A 10,907-nucleotide genomic window follows, 5' to 3' on the forward strand; every position below is an offset into this window, starting at 1 on the left:
GCTGGCACTGTATATGTAGGAGCCTCTTTGAAAACACAGCTCTGTGTGAAGTTTGGTCTTTAAAAAGAATGAACTTTTAATTGCGATTAATCGCAATTTCAAAATGTGCGATTAATTAGTTAATTTTTTTAAATCGATTGACAGCCCTAATAAATATATACAATTAATATATATTTGTGTGGCTATTAATCTTTTATTGACCGCTTTTAAGGGTTTGTAATATTTTAACTGCACCGAGAGAAGACAATAAACATAAATACGTCATCTGAATTGATTAACTGATATCAATTTATTTTCCATATAATGACCTCCAGATTTTCTCATCGCAGTCACATAAAATAAAACATTACTTAACATTTGAACAGCCATCTGAATTCATGACCAGCTGTGACGTCAGAGCTGTGGCCGCACACAAATAAAACAAACAGGAAGTCACCTCTAACTAACGCGTTTCCGCTTCTCTTTCCCCCAGAGTCCGTTTCAGAGGAAAAACCACGAGAAGGAAACAAGGAGGAACTAGTAAAACCTAAAACACACGTTTCCTAAATGAAGTCTCGCTGCAGACGACGAGGACGTCGATGGGCTGACAGCGCAGAGGAATGATTCACTGAGTCCGATGGGTTTCCCATGATGCACTGCGATAACCCGACAAGAACACATTTCAACGCATGTTTTTTTGTTTGGTGCTAAAAATCAACACAGATGTTTAATATATCAAGAGGAGGCGGGACGTCGGCACTTTTAAACCGATCCTCTTAAATGGCCGACGTCCGGCCTCTCTAAGGGCCGACATCCCGCCTCTTTAAGAGCCGAGTCCCGCCTCTCTAAGGGCCGACATCCCGCCTCCTTAAGAGCCGAGTCCCGCCTCTCTAAGGGCTGAGTCCCGCCTCTTTAAGAGCCGCTCTGCAGGTGAACCAGAGCTGTCGGCCGTTGGTTTGAACGCTTTAACTAAAGCTTCGTTTACCGTTGTCTAACTTTGTATCCATTCAAACGACTTGTGGTTTATTATACACGTTTGATTGGATTTGTTTGCAGATCTTAAAAAGAAAGAACAATTAAATCAAATAAATCACCATGAGGAACAGTAAACGGTATTCAGGGCCCCCTGGCTCGGTGCCTGGTTGAACCCGTTTCTCCCTTCTGGACCGCACAGACAAAGAAAAGAACCCGACACACTGGCCTCAGATCTGCAGTCAGATCTTTGTGTCATTGTACTTGAAGAAAAGAGTGACGTGAAGTTCAGAGGAGACCCCCCTCCTCCTCCTCTCCTCTTCCTCCTCCCCTCAGGCGTCGGAGTCGTCGCTGCTGTCTCTGCTGATCTCGATCTGCAGTGACGGCAGGTTGTCCAGCCGGCTCTTCTTGACCTCGTGAGTCATGCGCTCCTGTTTCTGTTTGATCATGGCGCCCCAGACCTTCTGGAGCGTGGAGTCGTCTTCCTCCTCTTCCTTCTTCTCCTCCTCCTCCTTCTTCTCCCCCTCTCCGTCTCCTCGTGCCTTGCTGCCGCCGCCCTCGCCTCCCTTCCCCGAGGAGGAAAAGAGCTCCGCCTGCCGGCTGCTCGATCGGCGCTCGTGACGTCCGGCGTCGTCACTAGAGCCGAGTCTGCTCCACAGCTCGCCTGTAAACAAACAAACAAACATCAGCTCTGTGATGAAGCTTCATTCATAAAGAGAATGTTTCTACTATAATTCCTGTTATGGATGATTATGATGATGGTTTATTTGTCGTTTGCTAGAGTACAGGTACAAAAGCATCGAAATTGCAAGAAAGGGTGGATGAAAGATTACAGCATAACATGAGGGAAGAAGGCGAGAAAAAAACAACAACAACCCCCCGACTATGCCCCGAGAGGGGTACAGTGTGGGAGCAGGAAAAAAACACCTTAGCACATACATCTTAGACATGACTTGCAACAAGTAGGAAGGGGGGAGCGGAGGTAATCCAAAGACTGGGTGATCTAAGCCCATCCATTGGGGGCAGAAGGTAACCAGCACCGACAAGCAGCCAGCCGGTCCAGCAGCCTTTCACGGCGCCAGCCACAGCCCCGTCCGGTCACACTGGGGGTAAGAAGCAGGCGAAGGCGTGGGATGGGGGGGTAGTGAATGCATATCAGTGTGTTGAAGTTCGTGTGTGAGTGGCCTGGTATGTCATCCTCCCCCAGGCCACAACGGACAGAGTTCTCAGTCCGCAAGATGGTCGTTGCCATGGAGATAGCCTTGAAGGGTCCTGGGGAGAAAACAACCACAGGTGTCTGTGGATCGGGGGAAGGGAATGAGAGAGAGTCTCGCTTCAGTGATCTTCGGGGGAGTTGTTGTTCCAGTAACGGCCTTGGCCAAGGCCCGTCCTGGTAGAGGGAGCCGAAAGCAGATAAGATTGGGATTGTTTGGTCTTCCAGTAGCTGCATTTCAATTTGCGCAACTACTATTCCTCCATTTTCCTCCCATTTCCCAATAGGATTTCAAATCGATCCAATTTCATGTGCAGAGCCGTCAGCTTCTCCACGATGTTGTCATTCTGGCGGTTTAATGACACAGTCTGAGTGCCAACAACTCTGCCCAACGCGTCAATCATGTCGGGCAGCCTTAGGGGGCTTTTAACGGCTGTCACCGTTTCCTTAATTTTCCGATAAGCCAGGGCAGCACCAAATCCAAACAGCAGAAATCCTGTAATCAAAGTTCCGAATAGGTAGATGTCTTCTATGTCCTCCACGGAAAGGGCTGCTAGGCACACGACACGCCACTTCCCCAACGCGTCCATCGTGTAACCAGCAACCCACGTCCCGGCAGGACAGGCAGGTTCCCCCGGACGCGAGCTTCTCGTCGAGAAGATGGTGTCAATTGCGTTAAGAGACCAGTTGATCAGGTCCATGGTTTTTAGTTCGAAGAGCGATGCGGAGAGAGTCTCTCAAGTATAAAACAAGACAAGACATGACGATAGGAGCCAAGCAGGGAAGGGAAGGTCATGGGGAGGAGAGGGAGAGAAAAATGCGACCGTTTCCTCATCGTACTTGACTTCCTGTCTTTGACGCTCCGGTTGTCCTGACTGGCCACACCCAACCGGCGGTGCACATCTCTGATTGGTTCCCTGGCGGGGGGCGTGTCTCTGGGGGAGACGGGAGAGGGCGAGCGCTGTCTGTCAGGGGAGTAGCGCCGCTTTCCCAACCGCTGCCGTACATCTGCAGACAGACAGGCAGACAGTCAGACAGACAGTCGGCATGAGAGACAGTCAGACAGACAGTCGGCATGAGTGTCAGACATCAGTCGGTATGAGAGACAGTCGGTATGAGAGACAGTCAGACAGACAGTCGGCATGAGAGTCAGACAGACAGTCGGTATGAGAGACAGTCAGACAGACAGTCGGCATGAGTGTCAGACATCAGTCGGTATGAGAGACAGTCGGTATGAGAGACAGTTGGTATGAGAGTCAGACAGACAGACAGTCGGTATGAGAGACAGTTGGTATGAGAGAGTCAGACAGACAGTCGGTATGAGAGTCAGACAGACAGTCGGTATGAGAGTCAGACAGACAGTCGGTATGAGAGACAGTCAGACAGACAGTCGGTATGAGAGACAGTCAGACAGACAGTCGGTATGAGAGACAGTCAGACAGACAGTCGGTATGAGAGACAGTCGGTATGAGAGAGTCAGACAGACAGTCGGTATGAGAGTCAGACAGACAGTCGGTATGAGAGACAGACAGACAGTCGGTATGAGCGACAGACAGACAGACAGTCGGTATGAGAGTCAGACAGACAGTCGGTATGAGAGTCAGACAGACAGTCGGTATGAGCGACAGACAGTCGGTATGAGAGACAGTCAGACAGACAGTCGGTATGAGAGTCAGACAGACAGTCGGTATGAGAGTCAGACAGACAGTCGGTATGAGAGACAGTCGGTATGAGAGACAGTCAGTCAGATAGTCGGTATGAGAGACAGTCAGACAGACAGTCGGTATGCGAGACAGTCAGTCAGACAGTCTGTATGAGAGACAGTCAGACAGACAGTCGGTATGAGAGACAGTCAGACAGACAGTCGGTATGCGAGACAGTCAGTCAGACAGTCTGTATGAGAGACAGTCAGACATACAGTCGGTATGAGAGACAGTCTGTATGAGAGACAGTCAGACAGACAGTCGGTATGAGAGACAGTCGGTATGAGAGACAGTCAGTCAGACAGTCGGCATGAGAGACAGTCAGTCAGACAGTCGGTATGAGAGACAGTCAGACAGACAGTCGGTATGAGAGACAGTCAGTCAGACAGTCGGTATGAGAGACAGTCAGTCAGACAGTCGGTATGAGAGCCAGTCAGACAGACAGTCGGTATGCGAGACAGTCAGTCAGACAGTCTGTATGAGAGACAGTCAGACAGACAGTCGGTATGAGAGACAGTCGGTATGAGAGACAGTCAGTCAGACAGTCGGTATGAGAGACAGTCAGACAAACAGTCGGTATGAGAGACAGTCAGTCAGACAGTCGGTATGAGAGACAGTCAGACAGACAGTCGGTATGAGAGACAGTCAGTCAGACAGTCGGCATGAGAGACAGTCAGTCAGACAGTCGGTATGAGAGACAGTCAGACAGACAGTCGGTATGAGAGCCAGTCAGACAGACAGTCGGTATGAGAGACAGTCAGTCAGACAGTCGGTATGAGAGACAGTCAGACAGTCAGACCTGACTTCCCGCTGGGGGCCACCAGGGGGGGCCCTCTGTGCTGAGCGAGTCCTTTTCTCTTCTCCTCCAGCAGCTGCCTGACGTCAGTGACCTGGGGGGGCGGCGACGTGGACTTGGCTCTGGTCTGGGATCCGGACTCCCCGACCCGGTTCCTGCTCACAAGACCACAGAGTTCAGTTCCCCGTGAGACCCAGCCGGAGGTCACGAGACCCGGCCGGAGGTCGTGACCCCGGAGCGGCCTCCTCACCGGATGCTCTTCAGGTGGCCGTCCAGCTCGTCGGCGTACATCGTCATCTTCTTGCTCTTCTTGGGCGACGGCGTGGAGATCATCTTCAGCTCCAGGTCGTAGTCCATCTCGTCAGACTCCGACCACGGGGACGGCGAGCGCCCGGCGCGGCTGCGGAGCCCCGGCCCCGCCCCCGCCGGGCGGGAGCCTTCCCCGCTGGCCTTCTGGCCTCGCTCCTTGTACTCCACCACCCGGTCGTCCTCCTCCATGTCCTCGTCTTCCTCCTCCTCCTCCTCCTCCTTGATGGGCTCCTCGGGCAGGTTGACCAGGTCGGCTGGGGGGAAGAGAAGAAGAAGTCGTCACATCAAGACTTCCTGATCTGGGGTGTGTGGTTGTTGTGTTCAGTGTGTGTAGTTGTGTTGTTCCCAGGAGGGTACCTGAGTGGCGGTGTGTGTAGGGGGGGGTGTGTCCCAGGTTGTCTCCGATCAGAGGTTTCTTGGTCTTGATGACGTCTCTCTGAATCCGACGGTTGTGAAACCTCCTCTTCCTGAAGAGAGGGAGGGCCTTCATCATCATCATCATCATCTCTCCTCCTCCTCCTCCTCCTGATCTCTGGGGGACAAGAGGAGCTCACCAGGAGTTGCTGAGGATCCCCTTCATGCCGCCGTAGTTCGGGTTCCCGTACTTCATGTAGTAGCGGCTCCGCCGAGCGGCGCCCAGCTCCTTCTTATCGTCTGCACACACAGGGACATGGTTAACTCAGACCGGGTCCAGACCCGGGTCCCCCAGACCTGGTCCTGCCCCGGTCCCCTCAGCCCTCACCGTGCGTGGCGAAGCGCAGCAGCAGCTTGTTGCCCTTGAAGGGCCGGGTGGCCGGCCGGAGGTCGTTCCTCAGCAGCGACTCTCTCTCCGCCAGCGTCAGGTCCTCCACCTGCAGCCAGCAGCGCGGCAGTTACCGCAACTCGGCAGTTACCACGGCGACTCGGCAGTTACCGCGACTCGGCAGTTACCACGGCGACTCAGCTGGAGCTATCTACCTGAACGACGGCTTCCTGCTTCGGCTTCTGCTCGTCGGCGTCCTTCACCTCGACCTCCTCGCTGCTCTTCTTCACGGCCTCGTCCTCCTCCTCAACCTCGCCCTCTTCATCCTCCTCTTCCTCATCCTCCGACCCTCGGCGACCCGCGGACCGACCTTTACTCTGCTCGACCGGCTGAGCGGCGCTCTCCACCTCCGGGGTCTCCAGAGTCTCCGTCTCAGGGTTCTCCTTCTCCGGGGCCTCGGGGTCGGGGGCCCGGCTGCAGTTGACGAGCACTCTGACGGACGTGTTGTCGTCCAGCCAAACCACGTTGCCTAGGAAACAGACGGGGGGCGGTCAGACACACGGCCCTCGCTGATCTGGAGTCAGTTCAGAGTTCTACTGCAGGAAAGGGTCTGAATACTTCCCCCTTCACAAGTGTGTGTCTGTGTGTGCGTGCGTGCGTGTGTGTGCGTGCGTGACTCACAGGAGGCGTCATCGATCCACTCGATGTGCGCTGGAGGATATTCTTTAAAGTAGCCGAAGATGTCCTGAGTGCTCATGTCGTCCACTCCCGTCACGTAGAGAGCCTCCATACGCAGGCTGGGGATGGCTGAGCACCACAGAAGAAGAAGACAGGTACAGGTTATAAACACCACAGAAGAAGACGGTTGCAGTTTGTAAACACCACAGAAGAAGACGGGTACAGGTCATGAGCACCACAGAAGAAGAGCGCCCACCCTTCTTCATGGTGTCTCTGTCCATGATGACGCTCCTCTGCTCGACGTTCTCTTCCGGCGTGAAGTGGAAGCGTCTCGCTCGCTTCTCTTTCCTCTCGATCGCCTCCTGATGAAGACAACAACGCGCTGGTTTTAGAGAGAAGCTGCGGAGAACACCGCTATCGTTAGATCGTCATCTTTCAGACGGTCCTCGAACACATCACGAGCAATGAACTCTTCCCTTAGAAGAAGAAGCCTGAACAAGAGAATTCATTAAGATGAGTTTCCCCACATTGGGGAGCAGAGCAGAACAACGCCTTCGAGTTGAGGGTTAAGACAGTGAGTTAAATAACCGTGGTAAACTCTACAGATGAATATATAGAAGTACTAACATATAGATCATGAAAACAAAAGGACATTTACATTTCACACTGTTAGAGTTTGTGTTCTATGCATCATATTATATTTATATGAAGACTCCTTGGTTTTTAACGGTATTTTTAATGTGCACTTTTCAGGATATTCCGTTTGAGATAGATTTAATTAAAAAGTCTGATTCTGGAGCCTGATTGGCTGCAGACCAGGTGTGACGTCATGAATGTTCAGGTAAACAGACCTTGAGTCAAATACATCGCAATACAAACACGCTTCTGTTATTTGTATCTATCTTCTGGTGTTTTGCGTCCACACAAACAACAACAAGTTTACCAGAGCTGAACCGTGGTGACGTCATACCTTTGAGTTGACGTCGATGCCGGTGATGAAGGCTCCGCCTTTGTTCTCGTAGCGCCGGCTTGTGTCCTACACACACACACACACACACACACACACACACACACGCCTTGACTTTAGGGACGTTCAGGGAACAGGCCTTCTGGTCAACGCACATGTGTGACGTCACGCTCAAGAGAGCCTGAAGCTGACCAGGTGTTACGTTACATTTGTAAGCATTAGTTTACAAATATGCAATAACACAGCAGGGCATATTACATTTAAGAATTAATTTATGAAGAAATAATAAAAGGAAACGAAAATTGAAAAGATAAACGAAAATGTTGCACCTCCTCCTCATCAAACTGGTATTTTAGATATAATTTAAGGAGTTTAATAGCAGCCAAACGCACACACACTAAGCAGGTGACCCAACCGGTACAGAGCCCCGCCGCAGGTGACCCAACAGGTCCAGAGCCCCGCAGCCCGCAGGTGACCCAACCGGTCCAGAGCCCCGCAGCAGGTGACCCTACAGGTCCAGAGCCCCGCAGCAGGTGACCCAACCGGTCCAGAGCCCCGCAGCAGGTGACCCAACCGGTCCAGAGCCCCGCAGCCCGCAGGTGACCCAACCGGTCCAGAGCCCCGCAGCAGGTGACCCAACCGGTCCAGAGCCCCGCAGCAGGTGACCCTGGGGGACCTCTCTCTCGCAGAGGACCTCTTGAAGCGAGGCCGGTTGATTCGCTGTATTCGTGCATCAGAGTCTTTAAACTACTGTTATTCTTTCTATCTTAAAGTCCTGTTTAAGTGGTGATAACGTTCCTTGCCTCCGGGGCTCCGGCGGCCGCACGAGGCTGCAGGCAGCAACTAGTGTGAAGCAACAAGCCGGTAAACACGGTAAAACCGAGCGGAGGAGCGCGCGCACACAGCCGTTGGTCGTTAGTAGCCGTTGGCCAGGACCGGGACGCGGTCCGGAGCCACTGGTTCCGGGGCTGACGCCGCGACTCGCTGCCGGCGGCCGCGCTCCCCCGCAGGCCGCGAGAGGAACGCGAGTGCCCGGTCTGACCGGGCCTCCACTCACCGGGAGCAGCTCCTTCAGGGACCGGTTGACGGAGACGTCCTCCGTCTCCAGCTCTCCTTCCTCCACCTCCATCGGCTCGGCCTCGCGGGCGTCATGGTCCGAGTCGGAGTCGGAGCCGGAACACGAGCGGTCCGAGCCGCCTTCCGATTTCACCGCCACCATCAAGCTGCGCACGGCCGCCATGGCGTTAGCTCGCGCGACACAACGGCTGCTGCGAGTGTTTTTCTCTTAACCCGGCAATGGTTCCGTCCTCATGCTTCTTCTTCGGTGGTAGCGGGAGACGGTTCACCGCAACAACAGCGCCACCTGGCGAATGTTGATATTATATTAATAGATTATATTATATTATATTAATATATTACCTTATATTAATATATTATCTGATATTAATATCGTGTATTATATTATATTATATTATTACTGGTGACCGATGACTTAATAAAAGAACTACACAAATATATTCGATTGTATTTTTAAATACAATGTCATATTTTCAATTAAGTCCAATTAATTTCAATTGTAAAAGATGTTGATGACTTTTGTTCACATTTCTTTCTGTGTGAAATAAAAGCCTGAGTGGTTTCACAGCAACGAGGTGTTCAGCCGAATGAGGAGATTAATGAACACAATGAAGTCTATTAGTCAAACATATTGTTGTCTTTAATTATACACACACACGGTATATATATATATATATATATATATATATATATATATATATATATGGAGTATACAATGAAGTTGAACTACTCTTCTAATAAAGACAGTTGATTTGATGAGACAAAAACAAGACATGATAAACATCTCATTGGACGTTGGGAAACTTGTGTGTATCTTTTTTGACTATTTGTAGAATAAATAATGAATTAATAAATAATCAACACATGAATTGATTAAAATAATCGTTGCAGATATTTGCAGCTCTGATCTGTTTGTATATGTCAAATGTATAAAAAGTAACTTCATATTTACTTCATAACTTTATAATAAACTAAAGTAAAACATGTTTATGAACAGACAACGGAAAATTATGAGAAATATTTTATTGAGGTTTGTTAATTTGTCTCACTTCTTTTCATTTTATTTTGAAAAAAACGGAAGATTCTTGATCAGAATTATGAAACAATAACACAAACACCACAGAAGAAGAAACACACGTCAACGTGCAAAAGTCTTCATGATGCAGAACGTTGAACACGGAAATACAGATTTATGTTCATGCTTCCATCACACCCTTTCAAAATAAAGTAGCACTTTTATTTTGGTCAAATCTGAACACAGAAAAAAAAAATAGATTCACACCTGAAGGGTGGAGGTGTACCCAAATGTCAGAGGAGGGTGGAAGGTGTACACAAATGTACACGAATAAAACAAAAATCTATGTGTGTGGCCCTTTAAGACGGAGCACGTTAAAATATATATAAATACAGAATAAAGAACATATATATTAATATAAAGACTCTTTTAGTTGGAATGTTTCGGACTGCCTCAGATTACTCCACTGAATGAAAAAATAGGAAGAAGAAAAACAATAATATATATATATATATGTTTTTAAATATTAAAATAAAGATACTAATAGTTTGTTCTCCTCCAGAAGAAAATAAACACGAGCAGCAAAATTATTTAATGAGTAAAACTTATGGAGTGAACTTTAAATGTTGTGAATCAATCGTTGTAGCTTCGGCCTCAATGAGTGTGTGTGTGTGTGTGTGTATTCCTGTGTGTGTGTGTGTTGACATGCACAGTCCGTGGGTCTGATTCCCTCTGAGCACCGAAGGACGAATGTGTTGAAGTGTTTTCCCTTTTCATCCTCAGTGAGTTTTATCCTCCTCCTCTTCATCCTCTTCCCTATCTTCTTCCTCCTCTACCTCTTCTTCTTCCTCCTCTTTCTCATCCTCTTCCTCCTCCTCCTCTTCCTGAGTCAGGGTCTGAACCTCTTCGTTGTTATTCTGCAAAAAGATAAACAAACTATAATTAAGAACTAAATCATAAGTTCACGTTTTTAAATGTGACCTTCTGGTTCTATGAAGTAAAGTACTAGTACTGATACGAGTACTAATACTAGTACTTAAAAGAAGTACCTGAACTCACCTCCTTCTGCTGGTCAGTTCCCCTGCAGACAGAAAACACAACAACATTTACCACAAGAGAAAAATAGAGACCAATAGAGACAGACTCATAGAGAAAGACTAATAGAGACAGACCAATAGAGACAGACTAATAGAGACAGACCAATAGAGACAGACTCATAGAGACAGACCAATAGAGACAGACAGACTAATAGAGACAGACCAATAGAGACAGACCATTAGAGACAGACAAATAGAGACAGACCAATAGAGACAGACTCATAGAGAAAGACTAATAGAGACAGACCAATAGAGACAGACCAATAGAGACAGACTCATAGAGACAGACAAATAGAGACAGACAGACTAATAGACAGACCAATAGAGACAGACCATTAGAGACAGACCATTAGAGACAG

General features: G+C 49.2%; 1 protein-coding gene across 1 annotated transcript; it reads right to left on the reverse strand.

Annotated features, from left to right (window-relative positions):
- Positions 1–266: 266 nt before the first annotated feature.
- ncbp3 (nuclear cap binding subunit 3) lies at positions 267–8,647 on the reverse strand. Its single transcript, XM_056410681.1, has 12 exons — positions 8,417–8,647; positions 7,363–7,428; positions 6,649–6,754; positions 6,396–6,521; positions 5,930–6,243; positions 5,715–5,823; positions 5,527–5,626; positions 5,330–5,439; positions 4,914–5,226; positions 4,667–4,818; positions 3,005–3,172; positions 267–1,615 (listed from the first exon to the last, which is right to left on the reverse strand). Exons 1-12 carry the CDS (start codon positions 8,597–8,599, stop codon positions 1,284–1,286), a joined length of 2,079 nt encoding a protein of 692 aa, XP_056266656.1. The 5' UTR covers positions 8,600–8,647; the 3' UTR covers positions 267–1,283.
- Positions 8,648–10,907: the final 2,260 nt, after the last annotated feature.

The sequence above is a fragment of the Pseudoliparis swirei genome, chromosome 3, assembly GCF_029220125.1.
Source record: "Pseudoliparis swirei isolate HS2019 ecotype Mariana Trench chromosome 3, NWPU_hadal_v1, whole genome shotgun sequence".
NCBI classification, from domain to species: Eukaryota; Metazoa; Chordata; class Actinopteri; order Perciformes; family Liparidae; genus Pseudoliparis; species Pseudoliparis swirei.